General features: G+C 44.7%; 1 protein-coding gene and 1 non-coding gene across 2 annotated transcripts; one reads left to right on the forward strand and one right to left on the reverse strand.

The window, feature by feature from the left end:
• Positions 1 to 3528: 3528 nt before the first annotated feature.
• Positions 3529 to 3719, reverse strand: LOC126954125 (U2 spliceosomal RNA). Its single transcript, XR_007725560.1, has one exon. It is a non-coding gene; the product is annotated as a U2 spliceosomal RNA (small nuclear RNA).
• A 16593-nt stretch (positions 3720 to 20312) lies between these two features.
• Positions 20313 to 24528, forward strand: PNRC1 (proline rich nuclear receptor coactivator 1). Its single transcript, XM_050789541.1, has 2 exons — positions 20313 to 21154; positions 23443 to 24528. Exons 1-2 carry the CDS (start codon positions 20612 to 20614, stop codon positions 23884 to 23886), a joined length of 987 nt encoding a protein of 328 aa, XP_050645498.1. The 5' UTR covers positions 20313 to 20611; the 3' UTR covers positions 23887 to 24528.
• The last annotated feature ends 367 nt before the right edge of the window (positions 24529 to 24895 follow it).

Consider the following 24895-nt stretch of genomic DNA (forward strand, 5'->3'; position numbering starts at 1 on the left):
TACCGTGGAATACATCCCATCATCTGTAACCCGGAAGAATCTGGAAGACCGCAATTACAAAATGGGGTATCCTTCCAAAGACATTATAAATAGGAGTTTTCTACATATGCACAAAGAAACAAAATTTTTTTAACTGAGAGAAAAGTTTTATTTTCTAATTGTAAACTTACCTTTCCCACTTCTTTAAATTCTGTTGAGCACCTAAGGAACCCTTCTTGGTCTATGCTGCTTTTTGCACATTTATTTCAGGAATAGCAGGACAGTAGTGGAAAGAAAGTATGGCAGTTTTCTGTCAGCCAATAAAGTTTTAAAATTTAAACACAAGGCACTTTGAGTAATGTTGTTTTCTGAAGTCTGTCTTTTTTTTGAGACAGAGTCTAGCTCTGTCACCTGGTGCATTCTTGGCCCACTGCAACCTCTGCTTCCTGGGTTCAAGTGATTCTCCTGCCTCAGCCTCCCAAGTAGCTGGGACTGTGGGCATGCGCCACCACACCTGGCTAATTTTTGTGTTTTTAGTGGAGATGGGGTTTCACTGTTTGGCCAGGCTGTTCTTGAACTCCTGACCTCGGGTAATCCGCCTGCCTTGGCCTCCCAAAGTGCTGGGATTACAGGCATGAGCCACCACGTCCAGCCAAGAGATGTTTTTTTGTTTGTTTGTTTGTTTTGTTTTTTTGTTTTTTTTTAAGAGAAGCAGGTCTTGCTGTGTTGTTCAGGCTGGACTGCAGTGGCTATTCACAACCATGATCATGTTGTACTACAACCTTGGACCTTCTGGGCCTAACTTTAAAAGCTTTGTAATGTGGGGCTGGTGCAGTGGCTCACACCTGTAGCTCCTGCACTTTGGGAGGATGAGGAGGGAGGATCGTTTGAGGCCAGAAATTCGAGATCAGCCTGGGCAACATAGACCTCGTCTCTACAAAAAGTGCAGGGGTTAGCCAGGTGTGGTGGCACATGCCTGTGGTCTCGACTGCTTGGGAGTCTGAGGCAGAAGGATTGCTTGAGCCCAGGAGTTCGAGTCTGCAGTGAGCTATGATCATGTCACTGCACTCCAGTCTGGGTGACAGAGCCAAACTCTGTCTCAAAAATAAAAAAGTCTGAGTGTGTTGACTCAGACCTGTAACCCCAACACTTTGGGGGGCCAAGGCAGGAGGATTGCTTGAGCCCATCAGTTCAAGACCAGCCTGGGCAACAAGGCAAGACCATATCTCTACAAAAAATAAATAATTAGCCAGGTGCGGTGGCTCATGCCTGTAGTCCTAGCACTTTGGGAGGCTGAGGTGGGCAGATCACTTGAGGTCAAGAGTTTGAGACCAACCTGGCCAACATGGTAAAACCTTGTCTCTACTAAAAATACAAAAAAATTAGCCAGGCATGGTGGCAGGTGCCTCTAATCCCAGCTGCTCAGGAGGCTGAGGCAGTAGAATTGCTTGAACTCGGGAGGCAGAGGTTGCAGTGAGCCGAGATCATGCCACTGCACTCCAGCCTGGGCAACAGAGCAAGACTCTGTCTCTAAAAATAAATAAATAACTAATTAAAAAGTTAGCCAGCGGTGGTGGTGAGTGCCTGTACTCCTAACTACTCAAGAGGCTGAGGTGGGAGGATTGATCAAGGCCAGGAGTTTGAGGCTGCAGTGAACTATGATCACAACACTGCACTCCAACCTGGGTAATGGCATGAGGCCCTGCCTCAAAAAAAACAAAGCAAAACAAAAAAACTTTTATAACGTCTACCTAACAAATATTGCAGAGTTAAATTTTATTTGCCAGTTTGTAAAAGCCTTTGATACTCATTTTAAGGGCACTTAGTAATTACAATGCCATTATGTAATTAACTCTACAGAGAGCATTACTTTCAAACAACGGATGGTCAGACATTAGGAGAGCCCCAGAGAGCCCCTACAGCTATCCTTTATGCCCCCTTTTTGGTTTGTTTTTTGGAGCAGCATCTCCCTCTGTCTCCCAGGCTGGAGTGCAGTGGTGTGATCACGCCTCCCTGCAGCCTCTGCCTCCTGGGCTCAGGTCGTCCTGCCTCAGCCTCCCGAGTAACTGGGACCACAGGCATGCACCCCCTCCACCCGGCTAATTTTTATATTTTGTTGTAGAGATATGGTTTCGTCATGTTGCCCAGACTGGTCTCGAATTCCTGCGGTCACATGATCCATCTGCCTTCGCCTCCGAAGGTGTTGGGATTACAGGCCTGAGCCACTGTGCCCAGTCTTTTTATGCCACATTTTAAAGGATTTGCTAATGAATAAGCTTACTGTTAACTAAATTTAGTTCAAAGTTTAAAAGTAGAATGCAGCCAGGCACAGTGGCTTACGCCTGTGATCCCAGCACTTTGGGAGGCCGAGGTGAGTGGATCGTTTGGGGTCAGGAGTTCAGGACCAGCTTGGCCAACATGGTGAGACCCTGTCTCTACTAAAGGTGCAGAAAGGTTAGCCGGGCATGGTGGTACACGCCTGTGATCCCAGCTGCTTGGGGGTCTGCGGTGGGAGGATTGCTTGGGCCTGGGGGGCAGAGGTTGCAGTGAGCAGAGATCAAGATCGTGTCACTGCACTCCAGCCTGGGCAACAGTGCGAGACTCTGTCTCAAAAAAAAAAAAGGTAGAATGCAAGACAATGTCTCTGTACAGGTAGGCATGAAATGAATCCTTCTCTTCCTCCCTTCACTCCTTTAGCCCCTTCTCCTGCAATGTCTTGAAGTAAATTACTGTCATTACAGAAGAGCAATGCACTGCATCCCCCCAAAACCTTTCTATATGCTTTTGCTACCCAGTTAACAGAAAAATATACAGAACTGTCTTAGGCGAAAATAGGTACAGTCGTCCCTCCCTTATCCACTGTTTCGCATTCTGTGGTTTGTGTTACTCATGGTCAACTGAGGTCCCAAAATATTAAAAGAAAATTCCAGAAATAAACAATGCATAAGTTTTAAACCGAAAAAAAAAAAAAAAAAAAAAAACACAAAAAACCTTAGCCAGGCATAGTGGTGCACCCCTGTGGTCCCAGTTACTCGTGAGGCTGAGGTGGGAGGATCGCTTGAGCCTGTAAGGTTGAGGCTACAGTGAGCCGTGATTGTACCACCACACTGTAGCCTGAGGAACAGAGCTAGACACTGTCTCAAAAAATAAGATTTTGATATTTTGCCTGCCTGCCTGCCTTCCCTCCTTCCTCCCTCCCTCCCTCCTTCCCTCCCTCCCTTCCTTCCTTCCTTCCTTCCTTTTCTTTCTTTTGAGACAAAGTCTCATTCTGTCACCCAAGCTGGCATGATCTCAGCTCACTGCAACCTCCGCCTCCCAAGTTCAAGCTGTTCTCCTGCCTCAACCTCCCTGAGTAGCTGGGATTACAGGGGCATGCCACGTCCAGCTAATTTTTGTATTTTTACTACAGACTGGTTTTGCCATGTTGGCCAGGCTGGTCTCAAACTCCTGACCTCAAGAGATCAACCCACCTCGGCCTCCCAGAGTGCTGGGATTACAGGCATGAGCCACCGCACCCGGCCTCTTTTTTTTAGTTTATAGCATGTGAGGTGAGGGAGCACGGATCCTGGAGGTACTGCAATACCAGGTCTATGCATGGAGTGGATAGAGCAAGCTCCTATTCCATCTCCCTGCTCCAAAAATCCATTTAATATATTGTCCTCAGACAAAGGACGTATCAGATATTAAACTGATAAGAAGAGATGCTGTACTTGATCTTAGGCAAAAAACCAAGAAGCGATTTTAAAAAGACATTAATGATCATCTCTTTTCATTACTCGTTTCTTGATGTAGGACTCATTTCACACTTTGTGCCGAGCACTCAGTGAGCTACTTCAACCTGCAGACTCATGTTTTTCAGTTCTGGTGTATTTGCATAAATTATTTTTTTGTTAATTTCCTCTCTTCATTTACTGTCTTCTCTGTCTGGAATTCCTATTTGAAATGTTGGGCCTCCTGGACAGATCCTCTTTCTCTTTTCCTGCTTTTTACATTCTTCATCCTTAAATTTTACTTTCTGGGAAGTTGTCTTAAGTTTGCTTATATTTTTCAATTTCAAATTTTTATTTCTGTCACAATAAATATTTTAAATTTTCCTTCCTTTCTTCCTTCCTTCCTCCTTCCTTCTTTCTTTCCCTCCCTCCCTCCTTTTCTTCTTTCCTTTCCTTTTCTTTCTTTCTTTTTCTCTTTTCTTTCTTTTTCTTTCTTTCTCTCTTTCTTTCCTTTCCCTCCCTCTCTCTCCCTCTCTCTCTTTCTTTCTTTCTTTTTTTCTTTCTTTCTCCCTTTCTTTCACTATCTCTCTTTTCTCTTTCTTCCTTTTTTTTTGACAGGGTCTTGCTCTGTCATCCAGGCTGGACTGTGGTGATATGATCAGGGCTCACTCTAGCCTTGACCTCTTTGGCTCAAGCGATCCTCCCGCCTGAGCCTCCTGAGAAACTGGGACTACAGGTGCGTGCCACCATATCTAGCTAATTTTTTATTTTTTGTAGAGACAGGGGTCTCCCTATGTTGCCCAGGCTGGTCTTGAACTCCTGGGCTCAAGTGATCCTTCTACCTCAGCCTCCCAAAGTGCTGGGATCACAGGCGTGAGCCACCGTGCCCAGCCAGAGGAGTTTTCTTTTTTTATTATTATTATACTTTAAGTTCTAGGGTACATGTGTGCAATGTACAAGTTTGTTACGTATGTATACATGTGCCATGTTGGTGTGCTGTACCCGTTAACTCATTATTTACATTAGGTATATCTCCTAATGCTATCCCTCCTCCCTCCCCTCACCCCACGACAGGCCCTGGTGTGTGATGTTCCCCACCCTGTGTCCAAGTGTTCTCATTGTTGAATTCCCACCTATGAGTGAGAACATGTGGTGTTTGGTTTTCTGTCCTTGCGATAGTTTGCTCAGAATGATGGTTTCCAGCTTCATCCACAAAGGACATGAACTCATCCTTTTTTATGGCTGCATAGTATTCCATGGTGTGTATGTGCCACATTTTCTTAATCCAGTCTATCATTGATGGGCATTTGGGTCGGTTCCAAGTCTTTGCTATTGTGAATAGTGCCACAATAAACATACGTGTGCATGTATCTTTATAGCAGCATGATTTATAATCCTTTGGGTATATGCCCAGTAATGGGATGACTGGGTCAAATGGTATTTCTAGTTCTAGATCCTTAGTTTTCTTGAAGTGACTCTTTCTCTTATTTATTACTGCACAACAAACTACCCCAAAACATAATAGCTCAAAATAACCTTGAAGAAGACAAAAGAGATATAGAGAGGAACCACTTTATTTGCTCACAATTTTATAATTTGGGCTAGGCTCTGCTGGTCAGATTCTCGGCTCGGTATGGTGGCTCACGCCTGTGATCCCAGCAAGTTTTAAAATTTTCTTTTTATTGCATCTTGTTTTTGTTTCATGTATGTACTATATTCCTAACACAGTGAGGCTATTAATTAGAGGGGCTTTAAACATTTTTCCTTCTGCTGTATTTATGTCCTACAGGTTCCTTTTATTCCTATTTAATTGTATGTGTGGTTTGATCCTCAAAAACTAAGTCATCCTTGCCTGACTGCTTACACTTTAGGATATTGCAGTAAGAGGCCAAATTGTATGCTCTGAGTTTGTTGGGGGATTCAGAAACCAGTGTCCCAAAATATAGTGCTTTGATGTGCTAAATGGAAGAAGCTTCAAGCTTTCTCTGACCACACTCCCACCATCTCTCCCAAAGCACAGGATCAAGCTGAAGTTCCTTCATCGGCCTAAGATCCAGACCCACCAAAAGGAACAATTTTTTTCTTCCTCTTCCTGTAAGACCACATCTGAAGAGACTCTTTCAGGAGATAATGTATAAATTAAGCTCTGTTCCCCTATCCTTCATTCTCTTTACTAATCCCCTAAACAGAATGCTGCTGCTTCTTCCTCCCACAGCCTTTTTGCCAGGATGATATATAAGCTTCCTAACTCCCCTGTGGTGTGGGGTAAGCAATCACTCTGTGATTCTCCCCAGGTAAAATTTCTATGCCTTTTCTCCAATTCATGTCTTTTGTGAGCTGATTTTTCAGCAAACCTTCAGAGGGCAAAGAGGAAGTTTTCCCTTGGCCCCTGCAGTTCACTGGCTTGTGGACTTCCCTACGGGATGATCTATCTGGCTGGGCTCTTTTTTTTTTTTGAGACAGGTTTCAGTCTGTCACCCAGGCTGCAGTGCAGTGGCACAATCATGGTTCACTGCAGCCTCAACCTCCTAGGCTTAAGTGATCCTCCCACCTCAACCTCCTGAGTATCTGGGACTACAGGCCCATACCTCTATGCCCAGCTGATTTTTTAGTCCTTGCAGGGGTGAGGGGTCTCACCATGTCACCCAGGCTGGTCTCCAACTCCTGGGCTCAAGTGATCCTCTGGCTTAAATGTATCTTAAAGAACATTAGAAATTAAAGAATATGAGTGTCAATATTTAAACTAATCACATTATATGCACTTGCATATGTTAAGAATAACTGTAATATGCTAATTTACAAGTTAGGCTAAAATATCGCCCTCTCCTCTGCCCTGAAACTCAAAAAGCTAATGCCATCATTTTAGATGTAGCATTTAGAGCAGTAAGTCATATTTGGCTGTGAATCATAATCAATGTCTCAAATAAAACCTGGCAGAATATCAGCCACACAGCTTCATCCTGAGCTTTCCTGTGAAGGCGGCTGTGCTTGCTCTTCAGCTCTGAAATCCAAACATACTTCTGGTCTTTCTCTGTGTGTTCAGGAATTTTAAAAACGACATAACTTAGGGAATGTCAGTTTTGTCTTCTTGTACAAACCTTACATTTTGAAGGATAAAATAAAAACATGATAAAGATAATTTGCTGGGCGCGATGGTTCATGCCTGTAATCCCAGGACTTTGGGAGGCTGAGACGGGCAGATCACTTGAGGCCAGGAGTTCAAGACCAGCCTGGCCAACAGGGTGAAACCCCATCTCTACTAAAAATACAAAAAGTAGCTGGGTATGGTGGTACATGCCCATAGTCCCAACTGCTTGGAGGCTGAGGTGAGAGAATTACTGGAACCCGGGAGGCAGAGGTTGCAGCGAACCAAGATCACACCACTGTACTCCAGCTTGGGTGACAGAGTGAGACCCTGTCTCAAAAAAAAAAAAAAAAAAAAAAAAAAAAAAAAAAAAAATCAGGCAATGTCGGTTTGATTGTTTTGTACAAATTCTAAATTGTTCTGATGTTATAAGGACATGAAAATGTTTTTCTTAGTATGAATTGCCAGAAAATCATTAATCAAATCTCATTTTTCTTCTTATGTTCCAGTGTTACAAACTAAAGAAAAAACTCTCTATACAGTCTCACTCAGGCTAAAAAATTATAAGCATTTCTCCAAAACAAGTGTTCATTTTGTAACCTTTTACTATCACATAGTTGAAAGATCTCCGCAGCCTGAAATTCTATTCTATCATATCACTTTAAATTCAAATATTGTAAAAATTGGGGCACTGCAGTATTTTGTAAAAATGAAATATGCTATTTCCCTTATGGAATTTTAGCTGACTAGAAGGACAGGAATGAACTGACTGTCTTGAGGCCTGAAAAGTAAATGACATTTGGCAGGGTATGTTTCAATCCATTTTCCTTAATTTATTTTAAACTTCTTGAAAATAATTTTACTCCCATTCTGGAGATGTCAAGTGAAATAACCAAGGATAACCAGAATGATTAAATAAATAGATTTCCATATTTTGCACAAGAGTAGGAACACTTTTTGTATAAATGGTTCACAGGTAACTAAAAAGCAACTTAGTTATTTGGGGATTCTTTTGTTTTTAAGAGAGAAAACATAAAAATTTCAATTCATTAGGATTTTTCTTTTTCTTTTTTGGGGGGAACAGAGTCACTCTGTTGCCCAGGCTGGAATGAAGTGATACAATCATGGCTTACTGTAGCCTCAGCCTCCCAGGCTGAAACAATCCTCTGACCTCAGCCTCCTGAGTAGCTGGGACTACAGTTGTGTGCCATCATGCTCAGCTGATTTTTAAAATTTTTTCGTAGAGACAGGGTCTTGCTATGTCGCCCAGGCTGGACTCAAACTCCTAGCCTCAAGTGATTCTCCTCCTGCCTCAGCCTCCCAAAGTGTTGAGATTACAAGTGTGAACCCACTGCACCCAGCTTTATCAGGCTTGAAAGTGAAGAACATGAAAAATAAAACCTGGCTGGGCATGGTGGCTTATATCTGTAATCCCAGCACTTTGGGAGGATGTGGTGGGAAGATCACTTGAGCCCAGGAGTTCAAGAGCTGCCTGAGCAACATAGCCAGACCTTGTGTCTACCAAAAAATAAAAAATTACCCTGGCTTGGTGGCATGAGCCTCTAGTCCCATCTACCCAGAGACTACGGTGGGAAGATTGCTTGAGCCAGGGAAGTCAAGGCTGCAGTGAGCCATGATCGCACCGCTGCACTCCAGCCTGGGTGACACAGTGAGACCTTGTCTCAAAAGAAAAAAGGAAGAAAGGAAGGAAGGAAGGAAGGAAGGAAGGGGGGGGTGGGGGGAGGGAGAGAGAGAGGAGAAAGAAAGAAAAGAGAAAGAAAGAAGGAAAGAAAGAAAAAGAGAGAGAGAGAGAAAGAGAAAGAAAATGTTATTAAACCAGGATAATCAGATGGGCACAGTGACTCAAGTGCTGTAATCCCAACACTTTGGGAGACTGAGGCAGGTGGATCACTTGAGGTCAGGAGTTCGAGACCGCCAGGTCAACACAGTGAAACCTCATCTACTAAAAATACAAAAATTAGCCAGGCATGGCAGTGGGCTTCTATAGTCTCAGCTACTCAGGAGGCTGAAGCAGGAGAATCACTGGAACCAGGGAGGTGGAGGGCCCAGTGAGCCAAAACTATGCCACTGCACTCCAGCCTGAGTGACAAAGAGAGACTCTGTCTCAAAAAAACAAAAAATCAAGATAATGGCTGGGTGCCGTGGCTCACACCTGTAATCCCAGCACTTTGGGAGGCCAAGGCAGGTGGATTACTTGAGGTCAGGAATTCAAGACCAGCCTGGCCAACTTAGTGAAACCCCATCTCTACTAAAAATACAAAAAAATCAGCCAGGTGTAGTGGTGGGCGCCTGTAATCCCAGCTACTTGGGAGGCTGAGACAGGACAATCGCTTGAACCCAGGAGGCGGAGGTTGCAGTGAGCTGAGATCGCAACACTGCACTCCAGCCTGGGTGACAAAGTAAGACTCTGTCTCAAAAAAATAAAAATAAATAAATAAGATAATCATATTTTCTCTCCGAATTGTCCTGTTGGTTTTCATATCCCTGTCAAAGCTATCGTTCCTAAGTCAACTAGATTTGGAAACCTGGGAGCCACCCTTTTACTCTTCTCTCTTCTCACCTCTCCTGACCCTCATCTTTTCTACCCTGTCTGGTCTCCCAGCTTGACCAATGTCACCAGTTACCAGGACTCAGGTTTTTATTCCGAGGTCCACGTTTCCATTTCCTCTGAACTATCTTAGTCCAAGTCCCCAAGTGCCCACAGCTGAGTTAGTACCATTTGCCTCACTGCCTCCAGTCTATATTTGTAGGAGTTTCAAGCTTTTTGCCCAGAGTCAGGTAAGTAAAGGGGCGAAATGAGCTGGGTGAGCACAGGTCTTATTTTAAGAGGGTATTCTCTACTCAGCTTCAGCCAACTGTTGCTCCACCAGAGATCAATGAGATAGTGTTACTAGAAATTCCGTTTTCCAGCTGAGCATACTGGCTCACACCTGTAATTGCAGCACTTTGGGAGGCCAAGGCAGGAAAATCATTTGAGCCCAGGAATTCAAGACCAGCCTGGGCAACACAGAAGGACCCCATTTCTTTTTTGTAAAGCTACGTAAACTACTTTTTTATAATATTTTTAAAAATTAGAAAAAAAAATTAGCCAGGCATGATGGCACATGCCTATAGTCCCAGCTACTCAGTAGACTGAGGTGAGAGGATCACTTAAGCCCAGGAGGTCAAAGCTACAGTGAGCTATGATTGAGCCCCTGCACTCCAGCCAGGGTGACAAAGTGAGACCCTGTCAGAAAGAAAAGAAAAGAAAAGAAAAGAGAAGAGAAGAGAAGAGAAGAGAGAGAAGAGAGAGAGAGAAGAGAAGAGAAGAGAAGAGAAGAGAAGAGAAGAGAAGAGAAGAGAAGAGAAGAGAAGAGAAGAGAAGAGAAAAGGGAAGGGAAAGGAAGGGAGAAGGGGAGGGGAGGGGAGGGAAGGAGGGAGAGAGGGAAGGAGGGAGGGAGGGAAGGAAAGAAAGAGGGGAGGGAGGGAGGAAGGAAGGAAGGAAGGAAGGAAGGAAGGAAGGAAGGAAGGAAGGAAGGAAGGAAGGAAGGAAGGAAGGAATTCAATTTTCCAAGAGAAGTCAGAAATTCCTAGAGTTGCCCTAGGATTCTTACTTCCTCAAGTTGCCCTGGGTTTCTTGCTTTCATTCCCGAAACAATCTCAACCTCCTAAAACTACCACATTGTCCTGGCCAATTCTATCAATGCTTTGTCTGTCCACAGTTCCTGAAATGGACCTCAGTGGTTCTTTATAGACAGGTGCCTCACCATCCTGGCCAGAAGCCACGCAGGACAGGTCTAGTAAGAGAGTGCTGCTGAATGTAGATGATATTGACTAACCATCCAATTATCCAGTCTCGACCAATCCGTATTGAACGAATCAGCTTCCCTGTCTCTGGAATTTGAACTTTAGGTAAACAGAGAACTAGGTGGTAGTGATAGTAGAAGTAGAAATACAGAAAAAGAACAAACAGAAAGAGCCGTTGAGTCTTTTACAGTAAGGCTCAACAAACATTTGCTAAGAAGTAACAAATAACCTAGTAATTAAGGCTGTATTGGATCTTGAATCAATTTTGAGTTTCCAAATGTCGTTTCAAGTCAGTCGGGTACTACATCATAATTCTTGTTCCTTCCATGAGTTCTGGGTATGAAGGTTTTCCTGGTATCCTATGAGGCCTGGTATGTGGTCAGTCTTCTTGTCTTCCTTATGTCTATGTGTGCATATCCTTAAAACAACCCATTACTTTAGGTAACCTAAGTTAATTCTTGCAATGAAGAAAAAATAATGTAAACAATAATCTCTCTCTCTCCCTCTCTCTTTTTTTTTTTGTTTTTGTTTTGAGATGGAGTCTCACTGTATCACCCAGGCTGGAGTGCAGTGGCGTGATCTCAGCTCACTGCAACTTCTGCCTCCTGGGTTCAAGCGATTCTCCTGCCTCAGGCTCCTGAGTAGCTGGGATTACAGGTGCCCGCCACCATGCCCGGCTAATTTTTGTATTTTTAGTAGAGAGAGGGTTTCACCATGTTGGCCAGGCTGGCCTCGAGCTCCTGACCTCAGGTGATCCAACCCACCTCAGCTGCCCAAAGTGCTGGGATTAGAGGTGTGAGCCACCGTGCCTGGCCTCCTGTGTCCTATCTATACTTTATAATAAACCAGTAAATGTATGTGTTTCCCTGAGTTCTGTGATCTGTTTTAGCAAATTAATCTAACTCTAGAAGAGGGTAGAGGGAAGCCTGGCACAGTGGCTCATACCTGTAATCCCAGCACTTTGGGAGACCGAGGCAGGAAGACTCCTTGAGCCTATGAGTTTGAGACCAGCCTGAGAACAAAGTGAGACCCCACCTCCACAAAAAGTTTTAAAATTAGCCTGAAGTAGTGGCACACGCCTATAGTCCCAGCTACTCAGGAGGCTGAGGTGGGAGGATTGCTTGAGCCCAGGAAGTCAAGACTGCAGTGAGCTATGATAGCACCAGTGCACTCCTGCCTGGGTGAAAGAGCAAGACCCTGTGTCAAAAATAAATAAATAAATAAAGTATAGGTGACAACCTACTACTTGTCATTGGTGTCTGAAGTGGTGGCAGTCTTGTGGGACTGAGCCCTTAACCTATGGGATCTGACTCTAACTCCAGGTAGACAGTGTCAGAATTAAATTGAATGATAGATATAGGACACTCAGTTGTTGTCCCCTAAAGTGCTTGGTGTGTGAGGGAAAACTCCATGCATCTGGTCACAGAAGTGTGCTGTGTTGATTGTTGTGAGTGTGTGAGTGGAGAGTAGGAAAAATACTTTCCTATCTCAAGTCTCATGAGGAAGAATCCAATGTTGATCCCTGATGCCCAGATTTTGCTTTTTCTTCATTTAAAGAAATGAAAATTTCTTATAGAATAGAATAGTTCACTTCATGTCTTGGGTCAGAGAAAGGCCAAGATAAGTATGGAACATCTTGTTATGGATATAAAGCAAAAATGTTTTTTTAAATATTTGGGAGAAGTGCTAAAGAGATAATAGTGCAGGAGGATAAAAGGAAAAATTAGTTGGGCAGACAGCTAAAGCTAGTCTTTGGTAAAATTCTTTTAAACAGAAAGACAGCCTGAGAAATCAAGCTACAGGCACCAATACAGCAGCCTGGGGAAAAACTCAGGTTGCAACTGCACAGAAAAGAAAGCAAGGCCCAACGCAGAAGCCTTTGTTTTGGTATAGTCAGTGACTCCCAGGAAAAAGTTTCCTCCCCTTTTCAGGCATGTACACGGTGGGCTCCGGGGGAACTTGTACAGAGAGTGGGGGTGCTTACCCAAAACATATCCACAGTTGCACAAACAAGAGAAGCTGTGCTTTGTGTTTGACTAAAGACATGTCTACAGCTGCACAGATAAGGGGAGTTACACAGACAGCTTCACATATAAGGGAAGTTACACAAACAGCTACAGAGAAGAGGTGAGTTTCTTATAAAAGCTTTGTATTCAACTGTAAAAATGGCAACCCACTCAGACTCCCTCTCTGCTGTCTTTTATTTTATTTTTTTTTTTTTTTTTTTTTTTTTTTTTTTTTTTTTTTGAGGCGGAGTCTTCACTCTGTCGCCCAGGCTGGAGTGCAGTGGCACCATCTCGGCTCACTGCAAGTTCCGCCTCCCGGGTTCGCGCCATTCTCCTGCCTCAGCCTCCGGAGTAGCTGGGACTACAGGCGCCCGCCACCGCGCCCGGCTAGTTTTTTGTATTTTAGTAGAGACGGGGTTTCACCGTGTTAGCCAGGATGGTCTCGATCTACTGACCTCGTGATCCGCCCGCCTCGGCCTCCCAAAGTGCAGGGATTACAGGCGTGAGCCACCGCGCCCGGCCTCTGCTGTCTTTTAAACTTTTGCTCCCACCTCACTCTTGGTGTCCATGTTCCTTAATTTTCTTGGTTGTGAGACAAAGAGCTCGGGTAATACTTCAGGCAACAAAACTGCTACAATAGAAATATCTTGGTTTTCACTGGCTACACCCTAAGGTTTGAGCAAAAAAAGGAAAATGATTATGGATAATTAAAACTATTTGAATCTATTAAAGTCCATAATGATTCTCCAAAGGAAAAATTTAGTAATAAACAGTTTGACTATAAAAGATAGTGAATGTGATAATATAGATGTTAATTTTTTTAAAGTTGCAGAAATAAAGTTATACGTGTGGATGATTTTTTTTTTTAATCTAAAGCGTATATTAGTTTATAAAGCACAGACATAACTTTCATTGTGAAAGAAGGGAGAGAAGAATAGTGGGAAGTAAGAATCAGTCAAGCAGTCCTGGGAAAACAATTAACCATACCAAGAACAGAAAGAACTGTTCCACAGCATCTGTCACACCTACCAGCCAGGCAGAATGGAGATCCAATAGTCAGTCAGCACCAGAGTCACACAGGACCATGTAGAAACAGAATTCAATAGTGTGTTTCAAGATGAAGATTTGCCAAATCAAATGCCCTGAAGAAGACAGCTAACCGTGCACATTCTATCCCTGTCTCATGCAAGATGAACCCTTTCAATTTGTTATTAATTATAACAAATTAATGAGGCAAAATCAGTCTGCCAAAATGATTAACAGGCCAGGTCAATATATAATGATAAGAAACTAGGTTCTGCAAGGCTAGTCAACTGAAACTTAAAAAATACACTGTATTTCAGGGAGAGGCATCAAGTTACTAGAAATTAAAAGTTCTGCAGGGCCAGGGGCATTGACTTATGTTAGTGCTTTGGGAGGTACAGGTGGGAGAAATGCTTGAGGCTAGAAGCTCAAGACCAGCCTGGGCAACATAGCAAGACTCTGTCTCTATAAAAAATTTAAAAATTAGCTAGGTGTGGTGGCAGTTGCCTGTAGTCCCAGCTACTCAGGAACCTGAGGTGGTAGGGTTCCTTGAGCCCAGGAGTTTGATACAGTGAGCTATGATCGTGCCACTGCACTCCAGCCTGGTCAACAGAGCAAGACCCTATCTCCATAAACTAAATAAATAAATAAATACATTCTGCAAATGGCAAGGATTTTTAAAATCTTGATCAATGTATACAATGAGAGCAAGGCTCTGGTAAGGAAGGCATAACGGAGACTGTTACCCAGCTAAGATGCAATTGGTTAAACATTAGCTGGTCTAAATAACATGCTTTCTCTATTCTTTTCTTTTTTTGAAACAGGGTCTCACTCTGTCACTCAGGCTAGACTGCAGTGGCGCAATTATGGCTCCCTGTAGCCTTCACCTCCTGGGCTCAAGCCATCCTTTCACCTCAGTCTCCTGAGTAGCTGGGATGACAGGGGGGCACCACCACATTCAGCTAATTTTTGTGGGTTTTGCCATGTTGCCCAGGCTGGTCTCAAATTCTTGAGCTCAAGTGATCCTCCCACCTCAGCCTCCCAAAGTCCTGGGATTACAGGCGTGAGCCAACACAGCTGGCCGTAACATACTTTTTCTTTTGATTTTATATCGAGGATGAAATAGAATCAAATGTCCATCGTTATTATTGTATCCTAAGGCTGCCATTAGTCCTTTTGACACCTTTATACCAATAAGCAAAAGACATCTGTCATAATCCATTCTGGCTGCTATAACAAAATATCATAAACTGGGTAGATAACAAACAACAGAGATTTATATCTCACACTTCCAGAGGCCGGGATGTTCAAGATCAGGGTGCCAGCTGGTCGGGTTCTGGTGTGGTCCCTCTTCTGGGTTGCAGACTGCAGACTTCTTGCTGTGTCCTCAATGGTACAAGGAAGAGGGGCCTCTGTGGCCTCTAATCATATGCATGAGGGCTCCAACCTGATGACCTAATCACTCCCCAAAGACCCCACATCCTAATACTATCACATTGGTTATTAGGTTTCAACATATGAGTCCGGGGAAGACACAAACATTCAAATCATAGCAATGCCCAGGTGGCCCCAGCCCCTGGGAAGATGGCTTCAAGAGCAGAGTCAAAGCTCTATTTCAGCTCCCCCTTCACTCTTTGGCCAGGCACCCTCATGCAAATTATAACCTGTATAAACCTGTAACCCCAGAGAGGTATAAGTATAGGGATAATGGAGACATTAATTTCAATCTATGGTAACATACTTTATAAGCACTCCAAGTGTCATAAATTTGTCATTATTGTGAAAATTTGTGCATATTTTGCTTTTTAACACAAATTTTAGATTTTTATTTGAACTCTTCAGAGTACATTATAAGTTTTGTAATCAATGCTGAAATGTTAGGAAAATTTTTATTTGCTAAACAAAAACATTTTGATTTCCTGGTTGTTTTATGTTTAGAAGACTATTATTTTATAAATTTGAAAGATTAATAATTTGAGCATTAAGCAAAACAGAAGGCCGGGTGCGGTGGCTCACGCCTATAATCCCAACACTTTGGGAAGCTGAGGCGGGTGAATCACCTGAGGTCAGGAGTTTGAGACCAGCCTGGCCAACATGGTGAAACCCCATCTCTACTAAAAATACAAAAAATGGCTAGGCGTGGTGGCCTGCACTTGTAATCCCAGTTACTCAGGAGGCTGGGATAGGAGAATCGCTAGAACCTGGGAGGCAGAGGTTGCAGTGAGCCAAGATCATGCCACTACACTCCAGCCTGGGTGACAGAGCGAGACACTGTCTAAAAAAAAAAAAGCAAAATAGAAGTTGGATTAAGTGTTCCTCTTTTCACACAGGTGTCCCTCACACCTTAGACATTACAGATCTAAGCAACAGACCGGGTGTGTGGCTCAGGCCTGTAATCCCAGCACTTTGGGAGGCCAGAGTGGGTGGATCACTTGAACTCAGGAGTTCGAGACCAGCCTGGGTAACATGGCAAAAACCTGTCTCTACCAAACACGCACACACACAAATTAGCAGACACGGTGGCATGCGCCAGCTAGGGAGGATGAGGTGGGAGAATCTCCTGAACTCCAGAGGTGGAGGCCGCAGTGAGTTGTTATTGCGCCACTGCACTCCAGCCTGGGTGACAGAGTGAAGCCCTGTCTCGAAAAAGAAAAAGAAAAAAAATCGAAGTAATAATAGGTAGAGAAAATGGTAATAAAGCCTATATTAAAGAGGAAAAAAATGACATTCAGGGTAGGATGAAAGAAAAATGACATTTCACACAGACAGAGGGAGAGAAAGAGGACAGAAGTAAAATACATGAGAGACAAAGGAAGATAGAAGAGAGGGAAGTGGAATTTGGAGTTCTGCTTAGTGTTAATGCGGGTAAGCTGCTTATTTCATAAACGGGCATTACCTCTTTTTTCTGCTCTTTAATACCTGGTTTACTTTCCAATCTTTTATTTTTCTTCTAACTCCTCTAAAGATTAGCTTAACAAAAATAAAACCAAGATGTACACACTGGAACAAAAAGCTTCAAAAACTCTGAGAGTCCTCCTAAAATTTCCTTTACCCTTGGAATATCTTGTTAACTCCAAGATTGGCCTTTTGGGCCCAAGCAAAAGGATATGTTTTTTTCCTTTTCTTTTTCTGAGATGAAGTCTTGCTCTGTCACCCAGGCTAGACTGCAGTGGCGTGATCTCAGATCACTGCAACCTCTACCTCCCAGGTTCAAGTGATTCTTCTGCCTCCGCCTTCCAAATAGCTGGGACTACAGGCATGCACCACCACGCCTGGCTAATTTTTGTATTTTTAGTAGAGATAGGGTTTTGTCATGTTGGCCAGGCTGGTCTCCAACTCCTGACCTCAAGTGATCCATCCACCTTGCCCTCCGTGAGCCACTGCAACCAGGCTGATCTTTTTCCTTTATATCATATAGCACAGCTAACACTATATGTTTAAACCTATAACACTTAGGTTTAAACAGTAAAGTTAGACATTACTAAAGACTAAGAGTTTACAAAGACTACACACACAGAGTAACATTAAATCCAATCATCTAGTTTATAACACCTCAACTGCTCTCTTCTGGTGCCCCATTTCAGCTCCCATTCTGTTTCTTAGTGGTGGGCAGCATTTTAGCAATTTCAGCATCCATCACCCAGGTGGTCACAGCTACAAGGTTACTTTTCTAACAGTACAGAACCCAGGGCAAACATGAAGCCTACCCTTAAGGCCTCAAAATGATAAGTTATACACATAATTACTCCAACATTCACCCAAGAAATACACATAGACAATAATAAGTATCTTTGACCAAGGGCCCCACAGAGCTGGCTACCAATGACCAGGTCCCTGAAGGGTAAATTATTCTCCAGGACAGTATGATATTATCCCCAGATAAAGTCAAGCCTAAAAACCATGGGATATAGTGAAAAGAACATTGGAGTAGGCATCAGGAGTTTGAGTTATTCCTACCTCATTGGGTGACCCGCCCACACACGTTACTATATATTTAGATTTATTTACATCATACGTTAAATAGGACCTGTCTTTATCTACTTTAAAGTGCTAGAGTAAGAATAAAATGAGATGACAGATGGAAAGTACCTTGAAAAAGTAGATTCTTTTGCAGCTCTGGATGTACATGATTCCCACTCATCCAATGAACATGAGCACTTACTATGTATCACATGTTGCAGAAACAAAAATGAGTAAAATTCAGCAATTGGAATGAAATGTAGTTTTCTTGTTTGTTTTTTGAGATGGAGTATCACTCTGTTGCCCAGGCTGGAGTGCAGTGGCATGATCTCGGCTCACTGCAACCTCTACCTCCCAGGTTCAAACGATCCTCCTGCCTCAGCCCCCCTAGCAGCTGGAATTACAGGCACACGCCACTATGCCCGGTTAATTTTTGTATTTTTAGTAGGGACAGGGTTTCGCCATGTTGGCCAGGCTGGTCTCAAACTCCTGACCTTAGGTGACCCACCCGCCTTGGCCTCCCAAAGTGCTGGGATTGCAGGCGTGAGTCACCACGCCCGGCCTGAAACCTGGTTTTAAAAGCTTATAAGGTTGACTGGGTTTGGTGGCTCACTCCTGTAATCCCATTACTTTGGGAGGCAGAGACAGGCAGATCGCTTGAGCTCAGGAGTTCCAGATCAGCCTGGGCAACATGGTGAAACACTGCCTCTACTAAAAACACAAAAAATTAGCCAGGAGTCGGGATGTGTGCCTGTGGTCCCAGCTACTCAGCGGCATGGGGGACTGGGGTTGGAGGATCGCTTGAGCCTGGGAGGCAGTCATTGCAGTAATCCGAGATCATGCCATTGCACTCCAACCTGAGTGTCAGAAAGAAACCCCGTCTCAAGAAAAAAAAAAAAGTTTATAAAGTGATTGGGAAGCATTTTTCCGGATATTCAATCTGTCCATCAATCATAAAACGTTTCATTGCTTACTAACTGCTTACTACTCCAAAGCTGAACACTAGTGGAGAGGCGGTGAGGATACATAAGTGTAAGATTACTGTGGTCTTCTAATAACATAGAATCTAGTGTGGCAGGGCTGGGTGCACTGGCTCACGCCTGTTATCACAGCACTTTGGGAGGCCGAGGCGGGTGGATTACGACGTCAGAAGATCAAGACCATTCTGGCCAATACCGCGAAACCTCGTCTCTACTAAAAAATACAGAAATTAACTGGGTGTGGTGGCGCATGCCTGTAATCCCAGCTACTTGGAGGCTGAGGCAGGAGAATAGCTTGAACCAGGGAGCCGGAGGTTGCAGTGAGCCAAGATGGCGCTACTGCACTCCAGCCTGGCCACAGAGCGAGACTCAAAAAAAAAAAAAAAAAAAAAAAATTAAAACTTTTGTCTTGCCGTACCTGGACTGGGGATCAAATTCTGATGTTAACTTACCGTTTGATCTTTGACAAGTCCTTTAGCCTTTCTAAGCCTGTTTCCCCAGCTGTAAAATGGGGATAAAATATAGTAGTGTCCCTCTAAAAAGAAGCTGAGGCAAAATTAGGCCAAGCTTGAGGACCGCAACCCAGGACCACAGGTTCAAGCTGCCCTGAATATACACTCGGATTAGCAAATTACAAGTAAGTTTCTAAAGGAAAAGAGGCAGCTCCTAAATTGTTTACCATGAATGTGTATGTTTACCATACAATATCATGGGCTCTTGACTAGCTATACATTCTTTGTTATCTTAAATTCCAGAAACATAAAGATAATGCGTAGGCAGCTAAACAGGAACAAAATGCCTTTAAACAATTGCCCCAGGCATTAGTAGTGAAATGAATAGAATGACAGCCTGCCTACTTCGCAGAGCTGAGGTCTGATCTATTTTTCTTAGTACCTATTCATAAGGGTTGTTGTGAGGTTAAAGTGAGACAATTTATGTAAATAACAGTTCCTGGAACATAAATGCTTGATAAATTATGGCCACAATTCTTTTCTGTGGTTGAGCAGTGCGGGGAGATCATGAGAAATTTCTATCTACACGCAGCTAACAAAATACTCTGTATATTGCAGAACTGTTTCACTTTCTCCCTTTGAGATGCAAGCCGGATTGCCGCCTCCTCAAGTAACCAGGCACAATGTTGCGATCCCAAAGTCTCACAATCCTTCAACTATGAAGTCAGTAAAAACTCCAGCTTCCATTTATGGATTTACGCAGAACTTTTTATACATTGAGGGACTAATTCAATCAGTAAGTCGCTTTGATTTTTACTCTGATCACCGGGACTAATAAGCAGCGATGCCGAACCAAGTAAACGAAAGAATCGTGAGCCACACTTCAGTAGATATAATTTAAATGTAGACTGATTTTCTCCACGATTGCTAGGGAAGAAATCCTTACGGCGTACTTAGAAATCTTTATTTTAAAATGATAACGCTGTTATGTTGGGCTGAAAATAAAACGGATACTTCCCCAAGGTCAGCAGCGGAGGCGGCAACCGTGGCCTTGCCAGAGTCGTCCCCCTCTTCCCCGCCCCCGTTCTTCCTGCCGCCCTCCCCCTGCCCCCTCCCTTCCCCACCCCCATCAACAAACTCCGCCGGGACCTTTCAATCCCACCACTCCCTAGCCGGGCGAAGCGCGGGGGCGTGCTGGGGAGGGTAAGGAGGGTGGGGCGGAAACCCAATTTCATTGTTCGCGGGACCGACTCTTCCCGAAAGAGCTCCCTGGCAGCGCCTGCGCAGTGCGCGCTCTTTGTGCCAGGCTGCAGCAAGCTGGTTGTTTGTGTGTGTCTACCCAAAGCGGCGGAGGCGGAGCGAGGGGGGCGTGGCCTGCCTTGTCGCACTCTGATTGGGCTTTCGCAGGGAAGTGGGCGGGCGCGGGGCGGAGCTTCCGATAACAACACTCGGAGCTGGGGCTGTGGCTATTTGTTGCTGCGCCGCCACCGCCCGAGTCATGTTCCGCGATCTTCTCTGGCTCTCCTAGCAGCATCCATCGCCGTCACCCTATTTTCACTGGCTTCACCTCCTTCTCTCCTCGTTGCTGAGCGACAAGCTTCCTAGCGCTATGACCGTCGTCTCCGTCCCGCAGCGGGAGCCGCTCGTCCTGGGTGGCCGCCTTGCGCCGCTTGGCTTTTCCTCCCGCGGTTACTTCGGGGCCCTCCCGATGGTGACCACGGCTCCGCCTCCTTTACCCCGGATCCCGGACCCCCGGGCACTGCCCCCGACCCTCTTCCTCCCTCACTTCTTAGGGGGAGATGGCCCGTGTCTGACCCCGCAGCCTCGCGCTCCAGCAGCTCTGCCCAACCGCAGCCTCGCCGTGGCGGGAGGCACCCCTCGGGCAGCGCCGAAGAAGCGGCGAAAGAAGAAGGTGCGGGCCAGCCCCGCAGGGCAGCTGCCCAGCCGCTTCCACCAGTACCAGCAGCACCGGCCGAGTCTGGAGGGCGGCCGGAGCCCGGCGACCGGCCCGAGCGGAGCAGCGCAGGAGGTTCCGGGCCCGGCCGCCGCCTTGGCCCCGAGTCCTGCAGCCGCAACCCGCACGGAGGGAGCCAGCCCCGACCTTGCCCCGTTGCGGCCCGCGGCTCCCGGCCAAACCCCGCTCAGGAAAGAAGTAAGGGCTGCCAGCGGGCCTTTGGGGAGTCGGGCCCTTAGACGGTCGCTGCTGAGCTCTGGGGCTGCAGGTCCTGCACCGGGGGGTCGGACGGGTGGGGGCGGGGTGGGGGGGCGGCTGTTTACTCGGGAGGGAAGTTTCCGTGACGCCCTCTCCATTCTTGCTTTGGGGGAAGAAGGGGGAAGGGGAGGCATGCGCTGGTGCTTCTGATTGGCTCCCAGGAGTCGGCCAATGAGAAGCGCCGCTGCGCCCCAGCAACAGCCCCGATTTAGAAGGCTGGCGGCGTTCCAGGGGGTTTCGGCGTTCCGGGCGCGCGGCGGTGTGGGGGCAGGGACGGGGCCCGCGGGAGGGCTGACGTCAGCGCGCGCTACGTGCCCGGCGCTACGGCGCCCATGAAGGAGGCGAGGCCGGGTGTGGGCGGCCAGGGAAGGACGGGGCCCCGCTATCGGCCTCCCGGCTGTCGAGAGCCCCAGTCCTAATCGGTGAAACGCGGAGACGGATTCTGACGTCCCGCCGTGGGGGGTGGAGTGGGCTCTGAGCAGCTCGGTTTCGTTTGGAGTTGTGCCGAAATATGAGGTGCCCCGTGTGGGACGCGCAGTCCAGCTGGGGCTCTGCCCGCCGCGGGCTTGACCTACTTAATGGTTTCTTCTAAGTTCGGAGTTGGCAGGAGCCGCACAAAACTGATTTTATTACCGTTGCCACTGTGTACTTCGTGTTAGTGTGTCCAGAAGAAGTTTTCAGAAGAGTTAGCGACTGCTGATTGCAGTGCTATTGGATTAGAATAAAATGGATAGAAGTTTAAATGGGATTAAGTCTACGAAATGATTTCAAAGTCTTGTCAAAATAACGTTTGATGGACTTAAGTTCAGTGACTCTTTTCGAAATAATGAAATGAAAAAGTTCCGGCTATTTAGTGAAGAATGTTGCATTGAATTAGAGATTTGCAGTTTGTCTGTGCCCTTGGGAAAAAATTACTAAATTTGCCCACCGTGTTTAACTTATTTTCTCAATGTCTCCCACCTTTTAAAATTACACGACTTTTGAAATATCCGTGATTACCTAAAAGCTTTTGTGCTTGTTTCCTGGCCTGTTTTCTAGAACAGCTACTAACCAGGGAGCTCTGGCAGTGAACCTACAGACGTGGAAAGTTGTGCTCTACTTTCGTGTCGTGTCTTGCTTACTACCGTGTTACAAGCGTTGGTAGTGCAGTGATCTAGTGGATTACGTTATGATTTTCCATCTGGTCAAGACTCCTATAAGGCCCACCTAAGGAAAGATTAAGATCAGTGAAGCAGCGTTCTTGAAACAGTTACTAAACCAGGAAGTGGGGGGTACACAGCAAACATTGTTTCTGGCACTGTTATTTGGAAGAGAGCTCATTAGTCTAACTTAAAGTTGTAGAAAGGTCGGCTTGGGTTATTTCAGATTTTTTTAGTTTGACATTTTAGAACTGGTTCACGTTGCATACTGGTAACTAGCAGTGGTGATTAACTGCATTTTTAGTGGCAAACAAGAGTGAACTGAAAAGTCAAGAGAAAAGTCAAGTTTTTTTTGTTTTTTTTCTTGAGACAGGGTCTGTCTCTATCGCACTCCAGGCTGGAATGGAGTGGCACGATGGATCTCTGCTCACTGCAGCCTCCCCATCCCAGGCTCAAGGGATCCCGCCTCAGCCAGCCTCCCAAGGCACGTGCTACCACGCCGGGCTTATTTTTATATTTGTAGTAGACATGGGGTTTTGCTATGTTGCCCAGGCTGGTCTCGAACTCCGTGAGCTCAAGCGATCCACTTGCCTTGACCTCCCAAAGTGCTGGGATTACAGGCGTGAGCCACCCTGCCCAATTAAAGTTTTTGTAATTGCAGCTTTTATTTTATTTATCCAGGAGGTACTTGAGCAGGTTTGTTGCATGGGTATATTTCGTGATGCTGAGGTTTGGAGTATGAATGATCCCATTCCAGGTAGTGAGCATAGTACCCAATAGGTCCCCTCCCCTTCTAGTAGTGCCTAGTGTCTGTTGTTGTTCCCCATTTTATATCCATGTTGTACCCAATGTTTAGCTCCCAAATTCACTTACGAGTGAGAACTTGTGATATTTGTTTTTCTGTTTCTGCATTAATTCGTTTAGGGTAATGGCCCCCAACTACATATGTATTGCTACGAAGAACATAATTTTGTTCTTTTCTATGGCTGTGGGCAAACTTAAACACAACAAAACTAGATATGTGATACGAGGTTCATAACTGATTTTTATCTAGAAACTATATTTACTTTTGTGTTCTTGTCTTTGTAGGTTTTAAAATCAAAGATGGGAAAATCGGAGAAAATTGCCCTTCCCCACGGCCAGCTTGTTCATGGTATACACTTGTATGAGCAACCAAAGATAAACAGACAGAAAAGCAAATATAACTTGCCACTAACCAAGATCACCTCTGCAAAAAGAAATGAAAACAGCTTTTGGCAGGATTCTGTTTCATCTGACAGAATTCAGAAGCAGGAAAAAAAGCCTTTTAAAAATACCGAGAACATTAAAAATTCGCATTTGAAGAAATCAGCATTTCTAACTGAAGTGAGCCAAAAGGAAAATTATGCTGGGGCAAAGTTTAGTGATCCACCTTCTCCTAGTGTTCTTCCAAAGCCTCCTAGTCACTGGATGGGAAGCACTGTTGAAAATTCCAACCAAAACAGGGAGCTGATGGCAGTACACTTAAAAACGCTCCTGAAAGTTCAAACTTAGATTTCAGATTTCAGTATGTGTGTAAAGCATAATTTTTCCCATACCCCTGGACTCTTGAGAAAATTGGTACAGAAATGGAAATTTGCCTTGTTGCAACATACAATTGCAAAAGATGAGTTTAAAAAATTACATACAAACAGCTTGTATTATATTTTATATTTTGTAAATACTGTATACCATGTATTATGTGTATATTGTTCATACTTGAGAGGTATATTATAGTTTTGTTATGAAAGTATGTATTTTGCCCTGCCCACATTGCAGGTGTTTTGTATATATACAATGGAGAAATTTTAAGTGTGTGCTAAGGCACATGGAAGACCGATTTTATTTGCACAAGGTACTGAGATTTTTTTCAAGAAACAGCTGTCAAATCTCAAGGTGAAGATCTAAATGTGAACAGTTTACTAATGCACTACTGAAGTTTAAATCTGTGGCACAATCAATGTAAGCATGGGGTTTGTTTCTCTAAATTGATTTCTAATTTGAAATTACTGAACAGCTCCTATTCCCATTTTTGCCAAACTCAATTTCTGGTTTTGGTATATATCCATTCCAGCTTAATGCCTCTAATTTTAATGCCAACAAAATTGGTTGTAATCAAATTTTAAAATAATAATAATTTGGCCCCCCCTTTTAAAATAGTCTTGACTCTTTGTGTGTGGCTTTCTCATGTTTGAATGTGTGACTAGATGATTTTGTGTGGTTGGATTTTTTTAACTTCTTCTCATACTGGCTGAATGTGAGCCGCCATGCCTGGCCATCATCTACATTTTCTTACCAGGAACAGCATTGAGGTTTTTGGGCATAGTACTGGACGACTATAGAGGCTGAGACAGGAAGATCTCTTGAGCCTGAGAGGTGGAGGTTTCAGTGAGGTAGGACCAGGCCACTCCAGCCTGGGTAACAGACACAGTCTCAAAAAAAAAAAAAAAAGGCCAAGAGGAAGTAAGGGAGACAGATTTTGAGTGGCATGTTAAGCAATCAGGTCAAGTAAAGAAGATGGAAG

This window comes from Macaca thibetana, chromosome 4 (genome assembly GCF_024542745.1).
Source record: "Macaca thibetana thibetana isolate TM-01 chromosome 4, ASM2454274v1, whole genome shotgun sequence".
Classification (NCBI taxonomy): Eukaryota; Metazoa; Chordata; class Mammalia; order Primates; family Cercopithecidae; genus Macaca; species Macaca thibetana.